The 26,210-nt window shown below is 35.6% G+C and overlaps 1 protein-coding gene across 1 annotated transcript in view; it reads right to left on the reverse strand.

Moving 5' to 3' along the window:
- SPOPL (speckle type BTB/POZ protein like) overlaps positions 1 to 26,210 on the reverse strand; it is a 75,301-nt gene that overhangs the window by 16,040 nt on the left and 33,051 nt on the right. The window contains exons 2-5 of the mRNA XM_045857847.1: positions 7,615 to 7,736; positions 7,312 to 7,433; positions 6,907 to 7,058; positions 3,966 to 4,093 (exon numbers count right to left, since the gene is read on the reverse strand). Coding sequence (XP_045713803.1) covers positions 3,966 to 4,093; positions 6,907 to 7,058; positions 7,312 to 7,433; positions 7,615 to 7,689 — 477 coding nt within the window. The 5' untranslated portion in view covers positions 7,690 to 7,736. The remainder of the gene's footprint in view (positions 1 to 3,965; positions 4,094 to 6,906; positions 7,059 to 7,311; positions 7,434 to 7,614; positions 7,737 to 26,210) is intronic.

The raw sequence follows: 26,210 nt of genomic DNA on the forward strand, positions 1-26,210 counted from the left end.
GGTATTTATTTGTTCATATCAAGCATTTCTCTTGAGATTTCTAGACAGAAGGAACTACATTAGTTTAATTACTTGCATAAAGTATACAGTGAAGCTTTAAAAATGTGATGATGTATTTAATTTAGGAATAGATTTCTTAAATTCTATTCATTGTATATTATCTTAACTCAAAATAGAATATTTAATGTAAAGGTTTGGCAAAAATCAGGTAACGGATGAAATAAAAGCTGCCCTGGCCAGGCGGTTCAGCAGGTTCAGCTGGCTGGAGCATTGTCATGGACACCAAAAGAGCTGTGGGTTCCATTCTTGGTCAGGGCACATACCTAGGTTTTGGGTTTGATCCCCAGCTGGGATGCACAAAGGAGGCAACTAATCAATATTTCTCTCACACACTGATATTTCACCCTCTCTCTCTAAAAATGAGTAAGTATATATCCTTGGATGATGATTAAAACAAAAACAAATAAATAAAAGCATCAAAAAATAAACATTATCTGGCATAATAGTGATGATGTTACATTTGTATTTTATATACATAATCGTAATTCAGCTGAATTTATATTACTGACATACACATCTACATAGTATTTCTTATAACCACCACAAATTTTAACTAAGACAATTCATACTCCAAAGGGTATTCAAGGGACTATTTATAAAGTACAAATTAATAATTTAATTAAATACTGATATGCAGGCCTAGCTGGTGTGGCTTAATGGATTGAGTGCCAGCCTTCGAACCAAAAGGTCAAATGTTCAATTCCCAGTTGGGACACATGCCTGGGTTGCAGGCCAGGTCCCCAGTTGTGGGGGCGTGAGAGGCAACCACACATTAATATTTTTCTCCCTCTCTCCCTCCCTTCCCGTCTCTCTAAAAATAAATAAAATCTTTAAAAAAACTGAAATGCAATCAATTCTGATAATTATTTTCTTGATACCTATAATTAAGAAATTGGTAAAATTTTAGTTTTTCTCTAGTACATATTTAAATATATGTAATAAACATTCTAACTCAATGGAACCTAGAGTAAAAAATTCAGAAAAAAGGCTGAGATTCTTTCCTGAGATTAAACTGTTGTTCTTTCAAAATAAAAGGGCAAATCCACAATACTCAAAATTGACTACTGCTGCAAAGCAAAACTTCAAACTCATTTGACAGCTCTTTTTCAAATTTGCTTTTGGCTCCACTCTGAGAATACAATTCAGACTAAAGACGAACATGCGGAAGCTCAAATCAACTATAAGCACTCTAGAAATCTGGGTCTTCTCTAGTGTAGTTTTAGATGACAACTACTTCCAATTTTTTAAAATCTCAATTCTCTAAATTAATTCTGAGAGCTAGGAATTTACCAAGGTGTATAGGACTACAAATTTTTCCACTCTACTTAACTACCTAACCATCCCTCACACTGGCTCCAAAGTGAGAAACTTCTTTACAGTAAAATTTCACTCATCTTACAAAATAGTGGGTCTCAGATCTTTTGACTTTCATAGACAAGTGTCCTATTTTGGTCTGGTGATAAAAACAATGTCAATTTTTCATTTTGGCATGAAATAGCTTCTTAGAGAATAAAACCCAACTTCCACCCATCATCACAAGTATTATAAATAAAAAGAATATCTTGGCAACAGAAAAATAGGATGGAGGAAAAACGGTGTCTTTCTAAATAAAATTAAATTTTATATACATATTTTTGTGTAAATCATGGAATGGCATGGGTCTGTAGACTAAGATATTTAAAAGCTTTTGGATTTCAAAAGATGAATTAATCTAACCAATTTTCTATTTTTCCTACTTACTCCTGAATTCCTACAATCCGTATCTCTTTGAGACAGGAGGGTGGAGCTGTTTACATGGCTAGAAATTTCTACCACTGGCTACTTGATTCACAGTATGGAACTTGCAAGATTAGGTTATGTCTTGCACAAAAGGGTAGCACCAAACTGCCTTACCTGTCTACAGCACCACTTGCAGGGGAGGGGGAGGAGGCAGTTCTTTACGTAGAGCAGTGCAATGCTTCCTCCTCTTCTGCAAGCAGTGCTGGAGATGCTGTAGAAGGAAGGGCATCAATGAGAGGTGTGGAAGAAATGGTGGAGGGCATGAGGAATGTTTGTTCAAAGTACTCTTTGCTTTTCTATGCTTAATATGGTGCAGAGTATAAATGTCTACATTGATAAAAAGGTATATAATACAGTATCCGAAACTGAATCTGAACAATGTCAACTTAAAATGTATGGCATGGTGGGTTCTATTTTAAGGTCACTAGCATATATAATCTAGCATGAAGATAAAAAGTATACTTCAAAAATATATACCAAAAAAATCTTAATTTCAGCCTTCATTCTGAATTTCTTGGTTGCTAGGTTCTGATACATGCTTGGGAAAATATCTGTAAACCATATTTCAATTCAACAAAAACAAACATCTTAAAAAGTTAATATTAAAAGTTAACAGTCTAAGTCTTAACAAAAAGAGTTTAACTAAAGTTTTCTATTTAGATTACATAGCTTTTAAAGCCCTTTAAATTCTAAGGTTACGAGATTTTTAAAAATCAACATGCTAAAACTTAAGATAATTGCTAGAACTCTGGAAGATTCTATATTAAGGATGCTAAGTTTTAGATACCCTATATTTATTCAGAATAGTTCTTATAATAATATCTACCTTTGAAAACAAATGTCTTAGTTATTTTAAAAGATTATTTAATGATAAGCTCTGCTCAAGACACTTGTGATATATGCCTTATCAACCAAACAATTGTGCTCATAACAAATTCATCATACAGTTCATTTAACTTGTCTAAATGAAAATAAGATGCACTGTATTTGCACTATGTAGTCTCTGGGGACATATTTCAATTACTTTTCTAACACAGCATAATGGCATACAATTAGTTTGTAACCTTGCCAAGAAATTTAACATGTTTTGTATAAAGAAATTATGGAAGTTAGTAATTACCAAAACTCTCAGCTGTCTACAATAACCTATGGAGATATATTTAACATTTAGTTTACTTGATTATAACCTTTCAATTGGCTTTGCTATGAAAATTATCAACTGCTGTATATTTTTTTTGATAAAACTATTTAACTAATACATATTTTCTATAAACTATAGTAGTAAGATAACATAATCCTTGAATTCATTCCAAAGATGAATCTCAATAATTTGTACATGTAAAAATACATGATGATAACATGCAGACAGGGGTACAACTTAAAAATTTGAGATGCTATTGCTTATAATGCTAATTACATCACTTGATTAAATGAACCCAACTGCTTGAATGAATAAAAAGCTTCCCAATCTTTTTCAGGAACTTTACTGTTCAAAATAAGGGTTCAGACTGATAAACCACTAATAATGTGTTTATGTTTAATATGATTAATCTGCCCTGGCTGGCATAGCTCAGTGGATTGAGTGTGGGCTGTGAACCAAAGTGTCGCAGGTTCGATTCCCAGCCAGGGTACATACCTGGGTTGCAGGCCATAATCCCCAGCAACTGCAAATTGATGTTTCTCTCTCTCTCTCTCTCTTTCTATCTCCCTCTCTTCCCTCTCTAAGAATAAATAAAATCTTTAAAAAAATATGATCAATCTGAATATGACAAAAAATATTCACCATCTATGTCAGAATCATTCAGAATGACAAAAATATTTAAATTTTTCATATAATGATATATACATCCATAGTCTTCCTAAGAGAAAGAAATGTTTAGTATATATTAGTATAACTGCATATACAATTTATAACTAGAAATATGACCAAATTTTTTCAGAGTGGGCTACTATATTGATTTCTAAGACAACGTCTAAGAATTTACTGGTAAAACATTTTCAAATGAAACCTTATCAATTACCCCAATATTATTTTGTATGACATAACCAATATAGTTATGGCTTATTATTTTTGCTATATCATTAAATATAATCATGAAGTTCCTTGAAATAAGAAATGTACCCACCTCACAAAATAATGTAAGCTTGTCATCTGGTAAAAGACCATTAGCATCATCAAGCAAAAAATCCCTCCGAATGAATTTTTTAAAACCCCAGTCCTTCCCTTGTACAAATCGATATGCTCTTTGGCTTTCTGGTGGAAAACAGAATAGAAATTTAAATAAAAAAGTATCTGAGAAACATTTTTGTTAATGGTAATATAGTAAATGAATATGTTAAAATAAGACTTGGTTGATACATCCATAATAAAAAGTAGAGATATTTGTGTACATAAATGTGTCATAAGAGTTACATCAGGTACAAACAGATCACTCCTCAGCATTACTCAAATTTTGGCCATCAATTGAGGTCACTTTCAGATTTCTGGATCTCTATGTAGAAGAAAAGCCAGATCAAATATCATAGAGAGGAAAGATGTAGGCCCTATAATAATAAAGTAAGACCAAAATGCATGGGCATAGGCATACTACTTGCAATCTACCATCAGAACCTGATTAGAAACATGACTCCCATTTCCTTTTTCTCCCTTTAAAAATAAATGCTCTAAATCACCAGGACACCCTTTAAGGTTTCCTGGGACACCATCCCACTGACTTAAGTTTTATTGAACTAGAAAACATCCATTAACTGACAAAAAAGCTAAATAAGGTCACTTATCACTCCCAGGTCTTCACACATAACCCCCTACACCCCTAAACGCTGCTTTCATAAAAATCTAAAAACCAGTTTTTAGTATAGTTTCTAACAAATAGATGTTTGAAGTAAATGTTTCAAATACCCATTATAATGTACACCAACTGTGTACAACTAAATAAACAAGATTCTCCAACATTAAGTATTCAATGTTACATAAAAAAAATGAACTGGAGGTGGAAACCAGTAGTAAATGTAATTGAAATACTCCAAGACATGGACCGAATGTGTGTATCCCATCAGAATTCTCATATTGGAACCATATATCCCACTTGTTTCTTGCTGATTTGCAGCAGTTCTTGGCAAACCATAAAAAATAATGATGAAACATGAAAGATAATGACTACTCCTAGAGTTGAAGTTGGAAGAGAAACAGAATCTAGAAAAGATATACAGGGGATTTCAAATCATTGTAATGTTTAATTTCTTAGGTTAGTTGGTGGGTCAAGTATATTTACTGACTTAATCTTTATCTCTTTGTAAATCTTTGTACATGTTAGACATTCATCCCCAGAGCAGTAGCATCAACATCACCAGAGAATTTGTTTAGAAATGCAAAATCAGCCTGTAAAGCCAGACATCTGGACTCAGAAACTAGGGGTAGGACCAGCAATCTGTGTTCTAAAAAGCCTACTATTATTGCAGGAAAAAACTAAAGTACATTACTGATGCTATCTTAAAAATTAAAAAAAAAAAAACCTATACTTGAGATCCAACTATTTTTTTAACTTTTACTTTTGGCATGCTATTTCTTGGCATCTATAGTATATGTCTGAACCAAATTTCAAAATCTTTTAAACTATTTATTGTTTATATAATTCTACTGCATAAATACTGGGACATCTATCTTCATCACTGTCTTCTATGAAAGTAGAATGTCTAATTTCTTTAACTTAGAATGTCCGACATTCACCCTTTATAATTTAATACATAAATAAGAAAGGAAAGAAGGAAGGAAGGCTGGCCATATATCCCAATGTGACGGTATTAAGAGGTCAGTGTTTGAGATTAGAATGGGAATGCTGCTCTTCCAAAAGATCTTACAAACTTCCCTAACCCCTTCTACTACATGAAGACACAATGAGAAGCTGATAGTCCATAACCCAGAAAGAGCCTTCATCAGAATCTAATCATGGTGGCACCCTGATCTTGGGACTTCCCAGCCTCCAGATCTGTGAGAAATGAATTTCTGCTGTTTATAAACCATCTCTTCGGTGGTACTGGGTTTGCCAAAAAGTCCATTTGTTTTTTTCTGTAAGATGGCTTAGTAGTCTAATAGTGCTTAGTTGTCTTTAACTTTATTCAAAACAATTTTGTTATTGTTAGGTTGTATTGTGACAGCTGTCATATCAGGGTGCATTTTAAAAAAAACTTACCAAATTGGTGAATTTTTGTATAGCCATTTTAATACAGAAGATGGAAGAAAATAAGTAACATTTTCCGCATATCATGCTTTATTATTTCAAGAAAGGTAAAAATGCAACTGAAATGCAAAAAAAGATTTGTGCAGTGCATGGAAAGGTACTGTGACTGATCAAATGTGTCAAAAGTGGTTTGTGAAGTTTCATCCTAGAGATTTCTCACTGGATGATGCTCCACAGTTGGGTAGACCAGTTGAAGTTGACAGTAATCAAATTGAGACATTAACTGAGAACAATCAATGTTATACCACATGGGAGACAGTTGACAGACTCAAAATATTCAAATCAATAAAGTTATTGGTAAAAATGAAAAATGTCTTTTAGTTTGAAGGGAATTTAACAAGTCCTAAAACTAAGAAAAACTGACTTCCTTTCAACTAGTGTTCAGGTCTATTATTCAAAAAAATTCTACAGATAAAATATCAAGACATTTAATATCCTTTCACAATAATCTTCAGATTTTAACTGGCAAAAATAGCAAGGGAGAAGAGAAGTATTTCCTCAACATCTATTACACATGGCAGGCATGAACCACGTACCTTACCCTTAATAGCAACAGTTTTTTCAAGTGATGAATGTTGTTTTAAAACATGAGGAAATTAAATTTTCGTATAAATTTAAGTATTAAAGTAATTTCACATGTCTATGAAGACTAATAGTACAGAAACTATAGCTCCACATTGCCATTTAAAATTAAGTAATAACCAAATTAAATATTTAAGATTCAGCAGATTTTAGTAGAAAAAAATACCCTCAATTTTTGTAGGCAAAAGTATAGAAGTCACAGCATGTAGTTACAGAGACTTCTTCATTAAGTTTTCAAATCACTTACCCATTGCTTTTGTTTCTTCCCTTTTAGCGTTCAGAAGGGAAAATTTGAATTTTGCTCGAACTTCACTTTTTGGGCAGCTGACTAAAAGCAAATATAAGGACAAGTAGTCTTTACTTTCATCATCTAATCCCTTTGGGTTTACCCTCAGGCACCTAAAATAAAACAATAGGCTCATATGGAGAAATATAATACTTTAAACATTAAAAAAAAAGAGGCAATATTGAAATCATTTGTTAATATCCCATCAATATCCCCACAGTTCTTCACAATTCTCTATACTATTAGAAAATTCTTACAAATCTAATATAAAATAAACTAATATCTATTAGGAAACAGTAACAACAAAACAAAGTAGCCAACGATAACATTAAAAACAAAACGCCAAGCCAAAAAAAAAAATCTTACCATTTCATTTTGTCACTTGGGCTAGAAGAGAATGTTGAACTTTTTAACACTTCACCCATTTCTTCTCGACAAAAACTGAAGTTATTAATGGTCCACATGTAGGAAAATTTTACTACTTTAACCTAAGAGATTCAGAAAAACACTTCCATAATAAATTTTATGCTTTTAAATTGTCACATGTTAACCATTCTATGACCTAATCTTTTAACATTTCTAATAACTATGCCAAGGTGCTTCACAATATTCTCAAAATACTATAAAACTTATAAGTGACATAAAGTAAGGTATTTCAACAACACGTACCTGTGTATAACACCAGCTTTCTGCTATTGGAGTAGACATATCTCCAGGGAGAGGTGGGGTGGGCTCCCGAGACATTGCCACTTCCAAGATTTATGCAATATCCTACAGAGCTGAGTGTTTTACTACAAAAAAAGAAAAAGTTTCATTTACTGATCAAAAGGTGTAACTGACTGAATCCTGGGGAAAAAAAATATTTAAACAATCATAAAACAACTGCTTTCCCAAATTAGATTATATGATAACATGTACAGATTTCATTATTTTTATAATTTTTAAGAAATAAAATCAGCCTCTGTAGCATAACACTAGAAATCAAACTTCATACTTGTAGATAACATATTATTTTATAAAGGGAGATTTACCAAAGTAACATGAATCAAAACTTTATCTAGCTTAATAGTACAATCATAAATATAAAATCATAAAAAAATGGGAACAATATCTGATTCACCTTCCTTCATCTTTTCATTGACCTATTTGCAAAAATCAAAATGATTGTAAAGTCAGAAGAGCCCTGAAAATTACAAATATTAGCCATATATTTTGTAGACACCAATGTTTTGACCAACTGAAACACAGATGTGACCTAACTGGTAATGCGGTATAAGAATAATTACATAGATTTCCACAAAAGTCTGACTCTATTATATTGTTATCCCTACCAGATAATATGTACTATATCATAAAATTTCCTCCAAGTTAGCTGTTCTCATACTACATTCATTTGGGTGCATAATTATTTCTTCATAACTTGGTAAGGACATTAGTAACCAGATGAAACTTGGAAAGTATATAAAAGAGGCAAAATATAAAAGGTACATAGCACAGTACTCTGCAGGGGCATTAAGGGGGAGAGGTTTCAGTATTACATTGAAACATAGGGACTCAAGTCTGGAGAATCCTCTTTTCATTTAAGAATAATTAATGAGGAAGGAAAACCACATAACTCCTATTAAAAAAACTACTGGGGGAAAAAAGGATTTCATCTAAAATGGAGAAGAAAAATACTTGCTCTATGGCTATACCCAATGAAACAGCAGTGTGAAATGAGAAAACAAAGACTGAAGAAAGCCACTTGAAAGATACATAGAATCAAAAAGACCTATAAAATCCCTGGCTGGTGTGGCTCAGTGAATTGAGTGCCAGCCTATGAACCAAAGAGTTGACAGTTTGATTCCCAGTCAGGGCACATGCCTGAGCTGCAGGCCAGGTCCCCAGCAAGGGAGCACATGAGGCAACCACACATTGATGTTTCTGTTCCCCTCTTTCTCCCGCCCTTCCCCTCTCTCTGGAAATAAAATCTTTAAAAAATAAAAAAAAAAAAATGAAAAAGACCTATAAAAGGTATGAAAAGATTTTAAACTACAAATGAAGAAGCACATCAAAATCTGCACTAGACTCGAAGTAGTGGCCTTCTGTAGATGAATCTTGTTCGACCTTGCCCTATCTGTTGATTAGGGATAAGCCTTTGTGCTTGTCCAAGGAGCGTATTATTTTTAATAGCTCCCAGTAGTTAAGTATATGTCAAGACTTGTCAGCATCCCAAATGGGCAGATGTCAGCACCTAGATACAGGGTAACTGGCAGCCAGGTTCTCAGGTAGCAGCTTTCAAAATTACACAAATATATACAGTCCTGTGGGACCACAAATGTAAGCTCTACAACCCATTAGAGTTAAGTGATCTGGAGGTGTCCCCTGGGTGGCAGTTATAAAAATAAAGCTCCAGCTGGAGCTTTAATAAAACCAAAGCTGGAGCAAGGCAGAGGGAGAGCACCAAGATGGTGTCCAGAACCTACAATCTTTGAGAGCAGCCATGTAGGACACTAGACGTGGGCCAAATCTAAAGCCTGGCCCTCAGGCCAAAGGTCCAGGACAAGCTAAAAGATCTCTTTTAGAGATTGGGAAGCGTGCCTCAGTCTGCTATCTGTGCAATGTACTGGAACTGGAAGCATGCCAAAACTGTCTCTCCAATTGTCACAATCCCATGGGACCTAGGAATGCAGGACCCCCACCCCTTGGCCACCAGAGCCCGATAATCAAGGGCATCCCCTGAATAGTCAGCACAGAAACTATAGATTCAGACATATGTGTGTCAAGCTGAAGAATATAGTAAGGAAACTGAAAAATACACTAAAGGGGTACAACAGCAGACTACATGAAGCAAAGAAAGGATCAGTAAGCTTGAAGGCAGTAGAAGTCACTTAATCATATTAGCAAGTAGAAGTAAGTATTTTGAAACGTAAAGATAGCTAAAAGGACTTATTATATAACATCAAACCAACTAACACTCACATGACAGGGCTCCCAAATGAAGAAGAGGAGAAAAGGGCAGAATTCTTATAGAAGGAAATAATGCCTAATACTTCCATAATGTGAGTTAGGAAACAGATAACCAGATCCAGAGAGCCTAGAGAGTTCCAAGTAAGATGAACCTAAAGTGACCCATACCAAGACACATTATAATTAAAATGCAAAAATTAAAGACAAGGAAAGAATCTTATAAGCAGAAAGAGAAATACAACTTGTAATACACAAGGGAACCCCTATAAGACTATTAGCAGATTTTTTGTATTAGAAACTTTTCAGTCAGGAGGGAATGGCACAATATATTCAAAGTGGTAAAAGGAAAAAAATTCCAACCAAGAATGCTCTACCCAGCAAAGCTATTCAGAATTGAATGACAGTTTTCCAGACACACAAAAGCTGAAGGATGTCACTGAGACTAAATCGGCCTTACAAGGAATGTTAAAGGAAGTTCTTTAAACTGAAAAGGGCATCACTTAGTAACCAGATACATCAAATAATACATCTCTCTGAAAGGCATATAGTAATGGTAGTAGATTAATCACTGACAAATTCAGTATAAAGGTTAAAAGACAAAAGCAGTAGACTATAATTGCAGTAATTAGTTAGGGAAATATACATGTTTAAAGATGTAAAATGTGACAAAAAACAGGGAGATTTAAAATGTTGAGTTTTAAAATGCAACCAAATTTAAGTTGTAAACAACTACAATAGACAGATACGAGTTGTTACAGGTAAGCCTCATGATAACCACAAAGCAAGGGTTATAGTACTATAAGGGTTATAGGGTTATAGTACTATAAATACATGGAAGGTAAAGGAATAAGCATATCACTAAAGAAAGTAATCAAACCATAAAGGAAGTGAGCAAAAGAAACAGAGAGGAACTATAGAAACAGACAAAAAAAACACAATGAACAAAATGGCATAAGTGCATACCCATCAACAATTAAATATAAATAAACTAATTCTCCAACGAAAAGACACAGAGAGGCTAAGTGTCTTATTTTTACTATACTTTTACCTTTACTATAAAGTAAAAAAGAGCTATTTATATGCTGCCTACAAGACTCATTTCAGAGGTAAAGACACACACACACTGAAAGAGAAGGTATGGAAAAAGACATTCCATGCAAATGAAAACCAAAAGGAAGCTGGGTAGAGCATTCTTGGTTGGAATGTTAGCTGATAGCTGTACTTATATCAGAAGAAACTAACTTTAAAACAAAGATTGTAATAAGATACAAAGAATTAGAAAATAATAAAGGACTCACTATAAAAAGTACATATAACATATTCATACACACATATTTATGCATCCACATAGAACTAAATTATATAAAGCAAATATTGCCAGATCTAAAGGGAGAAAGAGAGAACAATACAATAATGGTAGGGGTCTTTAATACCCCTTGCATTAATGGATACATCATCCAGACAGATAAACAAACACCAGCCTTAACTGACACCTTGGACCAGATGAACCTAATAAATATATAAACAACATGCCATCCTCAAATGCACATGGAATATTTTCCTGGATTGATCATGTTAGGGCAAAAACATCTTAATAAATTTAAGAGCAATAAAGTCATAACAAGCATCACTTCCAACTAAAATGATATTAAACTAGAAATCAATTACATGAACAAAACTGGAAAATACATAAATATGTAGAGATTAAATAATTTGCTACTGAACAACGAATGGATCAAAAAAGACAGCAAATGAGAAATAAAACCTTGATACAAATGAAAATGGAAATACAACATAAAAATTTATGGGATGCAGCAAAACCATTCCCCAGTGGGAAGGTCATAGCGATAAAAGCCTACAACCAAGAAACAAGAAAAGTCTAAAAAAAACCTAACCTAAACTTTATGACTCAAGGAACTAGAAAAAGAAGGACAAGTGAGGCCCAAAGTTGGTAGGAGAAAAGAAAAAAAAGCAATGTAAGAGCAGAAATAAATGATAAAAGAGATGAAAAAGACAACAGAAAAGCTCAGTGAAAGTAAGAGTTGGTTCTTTGAAGAGATAAATGTAATTGACAAACCTTTAGCTAAAGTCAGTAGGACAAAAGAGAGGACTCAAAATTAGAAATGACATAGGAAAGAAATATAGTAACTGATACCACAAAATACAAAGGATCGTAAGAGAATTCTATGCCAACAAATCAGAAAACCTGGAAGAAAAGGTTAAGATCCTAGATATAGTCAACCTACCAAGACTCAATCATGAAAGGATAAAAAATCGTAACAGACTAGTAGTAAGATTAGACAAGTAATAAAAAATCTCTCAGAAAACCAAAGTGTGGGACCAGACAGCCTTACAGGTGAATAAATATTCAAAGAATTAACACAAAATCTACGCAAACTCTTTAAAAAAAACAAAAGAAAACAATGCTTCTGAACTCATCTTAGGAAGCCAGAATTATCCTTATTCCAATATCAGACAAGGACACTAGAGAGAGGGAGAAAGAGAGAGGGAGAGAGAGAGGGAGGGACAAAGGGGGAGAGAGAGGGAGGGAGGGAGAGAGGGAGAGAGAGAGAAAAGAAAGAGAGATAGAGATTGATTACAGATCATTATCCCTGATGAACACAGATGCAACAAAAATCCTCAACAAACATTAGCAAGTCAAATTCAACAATACATATCAAAAGAACCATACACCATGGTCTAGAGATTTATTCCAGGGATGCAAAGCTGGTTCAACAGCTGCAAAGCAGTCAATGTGCTATACCAAATTGACAAGACGAAGGATAAAAATCATGACAAAGGATAAAGATCATATAATCACCTCAATAGATGCAGAAAACCATCTAACAAAATTCAACATTCATTTGTGATAAAAACTCTCAATAAAGCAGGTATATAGTGGGAATGTACCGCCATATAATAAAGGTCATATATTATAAGCCCACAGCCAACATCACACTTAGTGGTGAAAAGCAGAAAGGAAATATTTCAAATGGAACAATTTTTAAATTAATCATTTATGGGGGGGATCCAGGATGGTGACAGAGTAGGTGGAAGCTGCATTCCCTCCTCCCATGTCCAAACTGGAATTACAACTAAATTATAAAACAATCAACCTGAATAACCAATGGAAGACTAAACAGAAGTCTTATAACAAAGGATTTACAGAAGGCACATAGAGAATGGTAGGAAGGGCAGAGATGAGAAAAGGGCTGGCCCTGCTCCCACATGCAGCAGATTAGAACCCAGAGGGATATCTCAGCTGCAAAGCTTTCCTCTGAGAAGCGTGGGTCTCAACCCCACATTGTGGGCTCCCCAGCCCAAAGAACCAGAAGTGGAAAGAGGAGCCCATATAACATCTGGCTGTCAAAATTAGTGGGGAGACTCTCTCTGCCAGGTTGAGATGGAGAGTCTTCTAGAAATCCATGACACCTCTTAAAGAGCCAGTGTAAAAAAGTTCCTTCTAAGTCATTTACTCTGGGCTTTGGTAGAGAAAGAGCATATCGAAGTGAACAGGAGTGGTGCAAAGATAAGCTGAGTTGTGCAGCTTTGAAAAGAAAGCTGGAGAGAGCTACTAGGGTCCCTGTCCTGAGTACCTCTACCACACTGCACTCAGATATCATCTTTCCAGGGTTAAGTACTACTGTTCATACTGCATCGGCCTGGAAGAATACACTAGCCCAACCCTACTGACTCCATGTCCCCCAACCCTGCCAGGCCCACGCTGTGGAGAATCAGCTGATTGAACCCTCGGTATAGACTTTCTTGGTGGGCTCTTAAGGATGAACTCGGGGGTTGTCAGAGACTGAGCTTGTGGTTCTGAGGCAGGGGCCATTTTCCCTCCCCCTGAAGCATATAGAGCATCAGTGACCCATGTCTTGCACACCTGAGTGGCTCTGCACTCCCATGTGACAGTGCACCCCCCACAACAGACTCACTAGACCCACCTATGGAGATCCACTAGTTCCATTCTCATGACTTCTGGTAGCTCCACCTTCCTGAGCTTCAACTCTGCAATACTGTCAGCTGGCTGTGGCCAGCCTGGACCCCCAGTGTACCCCACATACTTTTGGAAGTCTTTAGAGGAGGTCAGGGCAGATTCTGGGGAGACTGAGTTATATGGCTCTAGGGTGGAGGCCATTTTTCCCTTGCAAGCCCTACTGGTACCACTGTTCCTGTGCACACACCCCCTTTCACACAGACAAATCTTGTTCTATATGAGCCTAATGGATTCTGCTGGCCTCACCCTAATTACTCTGAGACCCCACTTGAACAATGGCCCAGAGGCACCTGGCAGGTGGCAGACAACCTTGGTGTAACGAGATTGTTGCTGAGTAGCCTCAGACCCAGCACTGGCCCTGAGTTGGAGTCAATATCAATCTGGTGAACATCACTTATCCCAACCTAGTGACTCACTGGGAACTTACCCCAGGCAACTCGAATTACCGCCAGAGACTTTCAATGACTGAGACTAACAGGCAGGTGGAGGTAAATCTTGGGGTGTCTTGGGCCTTTTGCTGACCTGGCCCCAGATTCAGTGCTGGTGAAAACTGACCTTTGGGCACAGACTTGGCCTCTCCCAGGACCAACACAACACCACAAACTATAGACTGCTTTGCAGCTCCAAACAGGTAGCCCAGGGCAGGCCACAAGCAGCATCTGACATTGACCTGCACCAAAATTTCTCCCAAGAGGTCCCAGAACCAACACACCCGATGATGAGATTCAGACTACATCAGAGCACTAACTGATTATTTCCAGAAGCAGCACAACCAAGGGGAAATCTTGGCAGGCACCAGAGCCTACTGAGGCAAATTCTGCTTTGTGGGACCAGTCCCACACAGCAGCTTGTACACTATGGCTGGGGTCGATGCTCATAGTAGACAACCAGAAGGGCAACCACACCCAAAAACAGGCCAACATCAATCAAGACTCATAACAGAGGGTTCACATAATCCACACAAAGAACATTCATGGAGCACCTAACTCAGATAATCAGGAAGACTGTGCTACTGAGCCCCAGAAGACACCTACTACATAAGGACACCATACCAAGACTGGAAGGTATAGAAGATCAACCAAATACACAAAAAGAAACATGGAGGAAGGGCCAAGGTGGGAAGATGAGGAAACATGCCCCAAATAAAAAACCAGGAGAAATGTCTAGAAAAAGAACTAAATAAAATGGAGGCAAGCAAGTTACCAGAGTTCAAAATAATGGTTATAAGGGTGCTAAAGGAACTCAAAGGAAAAGATGGATGAATTCAGTGAGAACTAAAACAAAGAGTCACTAAATATTAGAAAAAAAAGACAAGGAGACCAAAAGAAAGAACCAGTCAGAAATGAAAAATACAATATCTGAAATGAAAAATACACTAGAAGGAATCAAGAGAGGCTAAATGAAGCACATCACTGAATCAGCAATTTGGAAGGTAAGATAGCAGAAAACACCCAATCAGAGCAGCAAAAAGAAAAAGAAAATTAACCCAAAATGAGAACAGTTTAAGGGACCTCTGGAGCTATATAAAACGTAATAACATCTGCACCATAGGGGTACCAGAAGGAGAAGAGAGAGCACAAGACACTGAAAACATATTTGAAGAAATAATGACTGAAAACTTCCCTAACCTGGTAAAGGAAAAAGACATACAAGTCCTAGAAGCACAGAGTCCAAAACAAGATACACCCAAGGGGACCACACATCAAGACACATCATAAATAAAATGGCAACAGTTAAAGACAAAAAGAGAATCTGAAAAGCAGCAAGAGGAAGAGAGTTAGTTACAGACAAGAATGTTGTCATTAGATGATTTCTCAATAGGACATTTCAGTCCAAAAGGGTTTTAGCATGAAATATTCAAAGTGATGAAAAGCAAAAACCTACAACCAAGACTGCTATGCACAGCAAGACGATCATTTAAAATTGAAGGTGAAATAAAGAGCTTCCCAGACAAGAAAAAGCTAAAGGAATTCATTACTACCAAACCAGTATTTCAAGAAATATTAAAGGGACTAAAGAAGAAAGAAAAACCGAAAGAGGGACATAGTTATAAAGAATGAAATCATAGTAAATATGTACTTAACAATAATCACTTCAAATGTAAATGGATTAAATGCTCCAAACAAAAGACAAAGGGTAGCCGAACAGAAAAGAAAACCAGACCCATGTACATACACTATCTACAAGACACTCACCTCAGACCAAAAGATGCACACAGACTAAAAAGTAAGGGGATAGAAAAAGGTATTTCACGCCAATGGAAAGAAACAAAAAAAGCTGGGCTAGCAATACTTATCTCAGATAACACAGATTTTAAAACAAAGGTTATAAGAGACAAAGAATAATATTATACAATTATAAAGGAATAAATCCAAAAAAGTAGATATAATCCTTGTATGCATTTATCCACCCAATATAGGAGCACCTAAATATATAAAAACAAGTAATTTTTTCTTGAGATTTTAATGAATTTATCAAAGCCAAACAGATGATAATCACCAATATAAAACAAATCTTCATGGACATAAAGAACAAGATTGACAGTAATATAGTACAGTAGGAGATTTTAACACCCTATTGACATCAATGGATAGATCTTCCAGACAAAAAGAATCATCAAAGAAATAGGCTTAAACAACATGCTTAAACAGATGGATCTGATACAAATTCTTTTCAAGTGCACATGGAATACTTCCTAGGACAGAGCACATGTTAAAACACAAAACAAGTCTCAATAAATTTAACAAAATTAAAATCATATCAGGTATTTTCTTTGAGCACAATGGAAAAAAACTGAAAAACAGAAACACATAGAGGCTAAATAAGATAACTAAACAATGGGTTAACAATGAGATCAAGAAAGAGAACAAAAGATACCTTGATACAAATGAAAATGAAACCACAACAATGCCAAAATCTATAAAACACAGTGAAAGCAGTCTTAAAAGGGAAATTCATAGCAATGCAGGTCTATCTCAAGAAAAACCTCAAATAAACAATCTAACCTTACACCTAAAGGAACTAAGAAAAGGACAACAAATGAAGCCCAAAGTGAATAGAAGGAAGGAAATAATGAAAATCAAAAGGGAAATTAAAAAAAAAAAGAGTCTAAAAGAAATGATGCAAAAGATCAAAGAAAACAAGAGTTAGTTCTTTGAAAAGATAAAGACAAACCTTTAACCAGACTCAAAGGGCAGGGGGGAAGGAAGAGGGAAACCCCCCCAAAAAAACAAAATTAGAAGTGAAAGAGAAGAACTGCCACCACAAAGTACAAAGAACTGTAGGAAACTATTACAAACAACCATATGCCAACAAATTGGACAATCTGAAGGAAAAAATTAATTTCTATAAACGTACAACCTTTCAAAATTGAACCACTGAGACAGAAAATCTGAACAGACTGATCACAAATAGTGAAATTGAAGCAACAGCTCTCAGCAAAAAGTCTTGCAGCAAAAGGATTCATATTTTTTGTAATATTTAGATGAATATTACAAAACAGTCAAAGACTAACACTATCCTTCTGAAACTATTCCAAAAAATCTAAGATGAGGGAAGACTCCCAAGTTTATTTTATGAGGCCAGCATTAACCTAATTCTGAAACCAGAAAAAGACACTCCAAGGAAAATTATAGGCCATATTATAAATGCAAAATCCTAAACAAAATATTAGCAAACCAAAGCCAGCAATTCTTTTAAACGACCATGTATCATATCAAGTGGAATTTGTTTCTGAAGTGGTGCGTGGTTGGTTCAACATCCTCAAATCAATTAATATGACACACCACAAACACAAGAACAAAAATCATATTACCATGTCAATAGATGCAGAAAAAACATCTGACAAAATCCTGTATCCATTTATGATAAAAACTTTCAGCAAAGTGGGAATAGAGAATATACGTCTACATCGTAAAGGCCATATATGATAAATTCACAGCTAACATCATACTCAATGGAGAAAAACTAAAAGCATTTCCCTTAAGATCAGGAACAAGACAGGAATGTTCACTTTCACCAGTCTTATTCAACACAGTTTTGAAGTCCTAGCCATAGCAATCTGACAAGAAGAAATAAAATCACTCAAATTGAAAAGACATAAAACTGCTATTATTTGCAGATGATATGATACTATGCACAAAGAACCCTAAACGTACCACTAAAAAAAACTACTAGAGCTGATGAATTAATTCAGTGAAGTAGCAGAATACAAAATAAATATACAGAAATCAGTCCTAGTTGGTATGGTTCAGTGAACTGAATTCGGGTCTGTGAACCAAAGGGTTGCCGGTTCAATCCTCAGGGCACATGCTTGGCTTGTTGGCCAGGTCCCCAGTTAAGGGCATGCAAGAAACAACTACACATTGATGTTACTCTCCTCCCTTCCCCTCTCTCTAAAAATAAATAAAACAAATAAAAGATTTTTTAAAAAAGAAATCAGTTGCATTTTTATACACCAATAAAGAATATCAGAAAAAGAACTAAGAAAACAATATCATTTCCAAGAATTAAAAAAGAATAACATACCTAAGAATAAATTTAACCAAGAAGGTAAAAGATCTTTCTGAAAAATTGTAAGACACTGAACAAAGAAACTGAAGAAGATACAAATAAATGGGAGCATATACCATGTTTATGGTAGGAAGAACTGACACTGCTAAAATGTTCATACTACCCAAATCAATCTGTAGATTCAACAAATTTCCTATCAAAATACTAATGGTGTATTTCACAGAACTAGAACAAAAAAATCCAAAAATTTTTTTTAAATATTTTATTTATTTATTTTTAGAGAGGGAAGGGAGGGAGAGAGAGAGAGAGAGAGAGAGAGAGAGGGAGAGAAACATCAATGTGCTCAATCCACTGAGCTACGCCAGCCAGGGCCAAAAATTTTTGTGGAACCACAAAAGACCCTGAATAGCCATGGCAATCTTGAGAAAAAAAAATTGGAGTTATCATGCCACCTGATATCCAATTATACTTATAAGATATAATAAAATCAAAAACAGCATGGTACTGGCATAAAAACAGACATATATAGATGAATGAGAGAGAGAGAGCCCAAACCTATATGGTCAATTAATACATGACAAAGGAGACAAGAACATACAAAGACAGTCTATTTAATACATGATATTGGAAACATTGGACAGATACATGTAAAAAATGAAAGTAGCCCACCTTTGTACAAGATACGCAAAAATAAACTCAAAATGGATTAAAGATTTCATTAAATGTAAGATTAGAAACCATAGAACTCCTGAAAGAAAACATAGGTAGTAAAATCTGACATTTCTCTTAGCAATAGTTTTCCTGATATTTCTGGATATTTCCTGATAGTTTGCTTTTGTTTCCCTCAGGCAAGGGAAACAAAAGAAAAATAAACAAATGGAACTACAGCATTCCAAAAAGTTTTTGCAAAACAAAGAAAACTATCAACAAAATTAAAAGACAACCTACTGAATAGAAGAATATATTCAACAATAATACATTTGATATGGTCTTAATATCCAAAATTTATAAAGAACTCATTGTAGTCAACATCAAAATCACAAATACAACTAAAAAATAATCACAGAAGCACTCTCCCTCTTGGGAGCATACCAGAGCATTCCCTTCCTCCTCTGTCACTCCCCAGGTGTGTTACCTTTACTCTCTCTTCCCTAAGCTCCAAAGGCCCTTGTTTTGCTTCTGTAACTTGTTTCCTGAGCCCACACAGCCCAGCTGGCTCACCACTTTTTTAAGATTTCTGTTTTTTAAGTATATTTTATTGATTATGCTATTACAGTTGTACCATTTTTTTCTGTTCTTTTTCCTCTTCCATCCTATACTCCCTTCCCTCCGGAATCTCCCCACCTCAGAGTTCATGTCCATGAGCTATATATGTAAGTTCTTTGGCTTCTCCATTTCCTATACTATTCTTAATCTTCCTCCTGTCTATTTTGTGCCTACCAATTATGCTTTCTTATTCCTTGTACCATTTTCCCCCATTCTCTCCCTCCCCCTCCCTACTGACAACCCTCTATGTGATCTCTGTTTCTGTGATTCTGTTCCTGTTCTAGTTGTTTGCTTAATTTTTGTTTTTTAGGTTCAGTTGTTGCAAGTTGTAAGTTTGTTGTCATTTTACTGTTCATAGTTTTGATCATCTTTTTCTTAGATAAATCCTTTTAACATTTCATATAATAAGGACTTGCTGATGATGAAGTCCTTTAACTTGACCTTATCTGGGAAGCACTTTATCTGCCCTTCCATTCTAAATGATAGCTTTGTTGGATAGAGTAATTTTGGATGTAGGTCCTTGCCTTTCATGACTTTGAATAGTTCTTTCCAGCTTGCTTGGAAAGTTTCTTTTGAGAAATCATCTGAGAGCCTTATGGGCACTCCTTTGTAGGAAACTGTCTCCTCTTCTCTTGCTGCTTTTAAGATTCTCTCTTTATCTTTAATCTTGGGTAATTTAATGGTGATGTGTCTTGGTGTGTTCCTCCTTGGGTCCAATTTCTTTGGGACTCACTGGGCTTCCTGGACTTCCTGGAAGTCTATTTCCTTGGCCAGACTGGGTAAGTTCTCTTTCATTATTTTTCAAATAAGTTTTCAATTTCTTGCTCTTCCTCTTCTCCTTCTGGCACCCCTATGATTCAGATGTTGTAACATTTAAAGTTGTCCCAGAGGTTCCTCAGCCTCTCATTTTTTTGAATTCTTGTTGCTTCATTCTGCTCTGGTTGAATATTTCTTCCTTTTGTTCCAAATCATTGATTAGAGTCCTGGTTTTCTTCCTTTCACTGTTGGTCCCTGTATATTTTCCTTTATTTCACTTTGTATGGCTTTCATTTCCTCCTTTATTTTGCAACCTTAATCATTTCTGTGAGCATCCTGATTACCAGTGTTTTGAGCTCTGCATCTGATAGGTTGGATCTGTTCTTTCATCTGGGCCGTATTTATTTGTCTTGGTGCACCTGTTATTTAAGGGGCAGAAGCTGAGGTATTCACCAGGGCATGGCAACCCACTTTGTTGCTTTGTGGGGCTTTGTGGGGGATGGAGTTAGAGAGGGAACAATGCCCCTTGCTAGCTTGCTCTGCTCTTGCCCCACTTGCCCTCAATTCCCACAAAAGGACTGTGCCGTTTCAGGTGCTGATTCCCAGGTGGGTGGGATTGTGTATGTTCTAGGATAGTATTGGCTCTCCTGTGAAACTTTGAGTTTTTCCCACTGCTACACCCCCACAGGTTTTTATAGCTATAGGTTTTGAGGCTTTAGTTTTCTGTGCTGGAACTCTGGGTTGCACAGTTTGTCTTGCTCCCCAGTTGTTCCTCCTGGCTTATTTGCATGCAAATATGGGACTACACAGTCTACTATCTGCCAGCTGCCACCTTGCCACACATCATCTCTGCCCAGGCTGCCCATCTCTGTCCCTCCCACCCATCTGGATGAATGTTTCTTCTTTAACTCCTTGGTTGTTAGACTTCTACACAGTTTGATTTTCTGGCAGTTCTGGATGGGGTTTTTTTGTATTTAAATTGGTTGTTATCCTCTTTTGGTTGTGCAAGGAAGCGAAGCATATCTACATACACCTTAGTCTTGGCTGGAACTCTTCCTCTGTAACTTTCTGAAGAAACTTTCCCTTATAATTTGGATAAAAATTAGCAGAGAAATTGAATAGACACTCTTCAAAGAGGACACATAGGTGAACAATACACATATGAAAAGGTACTTAACATCACTAGTCAATAATAGTCACTAAAATGCAAATTAAAACCACAATGAGATTTCACCTAAAACCTGTCAGAATGGCTATCATAAATAAATCCACAAACAACTGTTGACAAGAATGTGGAAAAAAGGGAAATATCATGCACTATTAGTAGGAATGCAGACTGATGCAGCCACTATGAAAAACAGTATGGAGGGTCCTCAAAAAATTAAAAATGGAACTGCCTTATGACCCAGAGTCCACTTCTGTGTATAAATCCAAAGGAAAAAAAACACAAAAATTAATGTGAGAGAATATATGCAATCCTACATTCACTGCAATGTTATTTATAATAGTCAAGATATGGAGGCAACCAAAGTGCCCATCAATAGACAAGTGGATAAACAAGTGGTGGTCCATACATACAGGGTCAGGCAAAAGGAGGTTTATAATTGTTTGGATGGAAAAATAATAGAATAATTAAGAAATAATAATGCAAGAACTCACAACTATAAATCTATTTTCCCTGTACACTGAACTATTACTTGACTGTAAAAAGGAATGAAATCTTAACATTTGTAATAGCATGGATGAATCTAGAGGGTATTATGCTAAGTGAAATAAGTCAGTCAGAGAAAGACAAATACTATACAGCAAACTGGTGGCTGCCAGAGGACAGATGGTTTGGAGGACTGGGTAAAAGAGGTGAAGGATTTTAGAGGTACAAATTGGTAGTTGCAAAATAGTCACAGAGATATAAAGTACAGCATAGGGAATACAGTCAATAATATTGTGATAACTATGTATGGTACCAGGTGGGTACTAGAAATATCTGATGGAACACTTTGTGAAGTAGGTGATTATCTCAGCACTGTAGTGTACATCTGAAACTAATACAAAATAATATTGAATGTAATCTGTAATTGAAAAATAAAATGTAAGCTTCTTTAAAAAAAATCCTTTATGATGAATACTAATGTAATTTCACTTTTTAATAATGGTATCTATACTAATACTCTCACCCAAATATATTTATGTAACTTCCTAAATATTTATGAAGGTTCTTCACATACAAAAAGTTCCTGTCATGTAATATACTTGAAGCACAACACAATGACCTGAGAAATCTCCTTATATTATAGAGCTGCAATAGCTCTTAACTATCTGGTGCCACTCTTAAATTTATAGATGAAGACTAAGATAAAAAAAATGAATTAGACTACAGAAATAACCTGTCAAAATTTACACTTAGAAAATTAGAAGACAAAGATCTCCCAATATTCATTTCAGCGCTATTTCCAGTATTCTATTTTTCCTTTATTTCAAAAGAAAAAAAAATAAGAAAGATAGACTATCTACTATCTACTACATTCAAAACGCTCAGGACTTCCTATTCTTATTCATACAGAAAAGCCTGAAGAGAGAGACAGGATAACCAAAATAAGATCTCGAGGATAATATAAGACAAGCAATCTATAATGACTAGTAAACAAGTAAAGGATTCCTCCATGTTTTAAATATGCCTCTTTTAAAAACATTAAATGTGACATTTCCTAGTTTTATTATGAAGAAAAGCAAGACTCTTGTTATTAGAATAAATACTTATGAGGTCTATCCAGAAAAAAAGTCCAACCATTGTTAATATAACAGAAAACACTTTGCACAACATCAATGTAATCTGGCAGCCAAGAAGAGTGGACTGGAATGCACATGCGTGAACAATGACAACTTCACCATATTTAGTCAGTGGGGACAGGAGATGCCATTGAGTGAGCATGTGTACTTTGTTGCCCTCGCATTCAAAATGACTGAGCAAGTAGAGCAATGAATCTGCATCAAGTTTTGCGTTAAATTTCAACATTCCTCTGGGAAAACTATTTGGATAATTCAGAAGACCACAGCATGGGTAACTGGCAGCTTCAACAACAACAATGTGCCTGCTCACGCACCAAGTCTCATACAGAGTATTTTGGCAAAACATCAAATCACCCAGGTGACTCAGCTGCCCTGTAGCCCAGATTTGGCACCCTGTTACTTCTGCCTTTTCCCAAAACTAAAATCACCTTTGAAAGGGAAGAGATTTTAAACCATCAACAAGATTCAGGAAAATATGACAGGACAGCTGACAGCGACTGAGAGAACTGTGTGAAGTCCCAAGGTGCCCACTGTGAACTGACTACAGATATACGCTACACACAGATGATCCTCAAAATATGTCAAGTAAAAAATACCAGACACAAAAGGCCACACATTATGATTTCATTTGTATGAAACATCCAGAATAGGCAGCTATATACAGAAGACGTATTAGTGGTTGTCTAGGGTTATAGGGAAGAAAAAGTAGGGATTGGGTGTTCAATGGATATGGAGTTTCCTTTCAGAGAAATAAAAATGTTCTGGGACTAGACAGTGGTGCTGGTTGCACACAGTAACTGTATTAGAAATCACTGAATTGTATACTATAAAACTGTTACGATAGTAAATTTTGTTATATGAATATTACCTCATTAAACATATACATGCACATACATGTTCATATTCAATATACACATATTTCTTTTGTGACTGAAAAGTAATGGAAGAAATTATAAAGTTTCATCTCTAACAACTGAGTCTAAATTGACCACTATTACAGAATAAAGTACTAAACAAATTTTTAGTGAATCTCAAAACTATTACCCTTTTTGAATAATTATCTTAAATTGTGCAATATTCCTAGGGTGTCAGCTATTGAGTTTCTAGACAAATGGGATATATGAATTATCAAGTAGCTTATTTTAAAAATCACAGTGTCTGAAGAATAGTATCAAAATTCTATAGTTATAAAATATGACTATCATGTTTGAGATCATCTGTAATCTCTTTTTAGTGTTATCTATAATGAGCGCAAGTCTTCTAAATGCTAACTTAATCACTGTAATGTTAACCATATAACATTTTTATTTATTAATTATTCAACTAATAAAATGTTCGTCACTCTACAACTATAAAATACTATGTTTATGTTAAAAGTTAACTTTACTGCTTCATAAAATTATAACTGAAAATATTGTTTGAAGTCAAAGCAATTTTATGTATCTAATGACAATGATTACATAATGAAAGTGAATGAATTATGACTTCATGTGAATGCAGTTAAGCATTTATTATATGCTATATATATTGTACATTATAATGGGCCTTCAAGTATGAAGATGAATAACATAGTCTCTACTTTGGAGAAGATTATAATATGGTTAGGAAGATAATGCAAGCTAGGATAACTTTCAATATGATAATATGATAGTGAAATATGGAGTATTTTTTTAATTGTCACTTTATTTATTTTTAGAGAGGGAAGGGAGAGAGAGAGAAACATCAATGTGCAGTTGCTGGGGGCTGTGGCCTGCAACCCAGGCATGTGCCCTGACTAGGAATCGAACCTGCGACACTTTGGTTCGCAGCCCGTGCTCAATCCACTGAGCTATGCCAGCCAGGGATAATGGAGTATTTTTAAACCAGGAAGGATATCATGAAGATAGTCCCTGAGCTGGATTCTAAAAGAAGCAAACATATACTTTCTAACAGTGATAGGTATAGAAAGACCACAAACTAAAGCACATATTTTAATAGCAAGGGTTATGCACAGAGACCAATGAGAATGATTGTTTTGTCATGAATTATGTAATTTTACAGACATCGGGCCTCTCCTTTGTCTATTAAATGATTATAGCATCTTATTTCTCTATGGCCGGTAAGTGATAACATGAAATACAGAGTGTGGCAGAAGTAGGCCTGCTTGAGTGTGGTTGGTAGGGTAATAATATGCGTGTAATAATTTATACTTTAATTCGAACATTTCACCTAAAATATCATATGGGGTGCTTGAGTGTGGTATTGTTATGTTTCAGAATTACATGGTTATGATTTTGTAACAAAAGATTTTGTAATAAAAACAGGGTGTTACTTGTGCCGGGCCCTGTATATTAAGTCCTTAGTTACACATAAGTAAGCACTAGAATAAACCCACAGAAAGAAAAACTTCACAGGTGACATATGAGGGTAAGTAATTTGGGCAATGGTGTTAAAAGTGGTAATACCCAAGTCAAATAATTAATGTATATTAAGAAGTACTTAAAAGCTATCATGGGGTCTTCTTCTGAGTATGATGGAATAGCTGGCAGGTGAACTAAGTTCTGCTATGAAGTAGAAAACCCTGGGGGGAAAAAAACTTTCCATTTAAAGGCATCTAGAGCTGCTCAAGCAATCAGGACAGGGGTTCCCAAAATTCCAGAGAAGGGGGAATAATCAGAAGGTCAAGCTGATGGAATACAGCTACTTTCATTTCTAAGAGTATCTGCTGATTCTAGCTACAATGCAGAGAATCCAGGCTTTGCTCAGGTTGAGGGCTTCTGTCAAGTGGTAGAAATATTACTTAGTGAAGACTGTTGGCTTTGTGGGGTAGGAAATAAAAATGGATACCTGAGGGGCTAATATCTTCATGCAGTCGTCCTTTAAGATTTCTGCCGAAAGCTCACCATGCATGGAGCAGGGTGCCAAGAAGAAAGCCCCCAAGGAGCACAGCAAAATTTTCATATATCTCATATTGCTGAGAAAACAAGGATTAGAGTTCAGGATCTGACAGAGAGAG

The sequence above is a fragment of the Phyllostomus hastatus genome, unplaced genomic scaffold (assembly GCF_019186645.2).
Source record: "Phyllostomus hastatus isolate PE091 unplaced genomic scaffold, TTU_PhHast_1.1 phas_contig_1, whole genome shotgun sequence".
NCBI classification, from domain to species: Eukaryota; Metazoa; Chordata; class Mammalia; order Chiroptera; family Phyllostomidae; genus Phyllostomus; species Phyllostomus hastatus.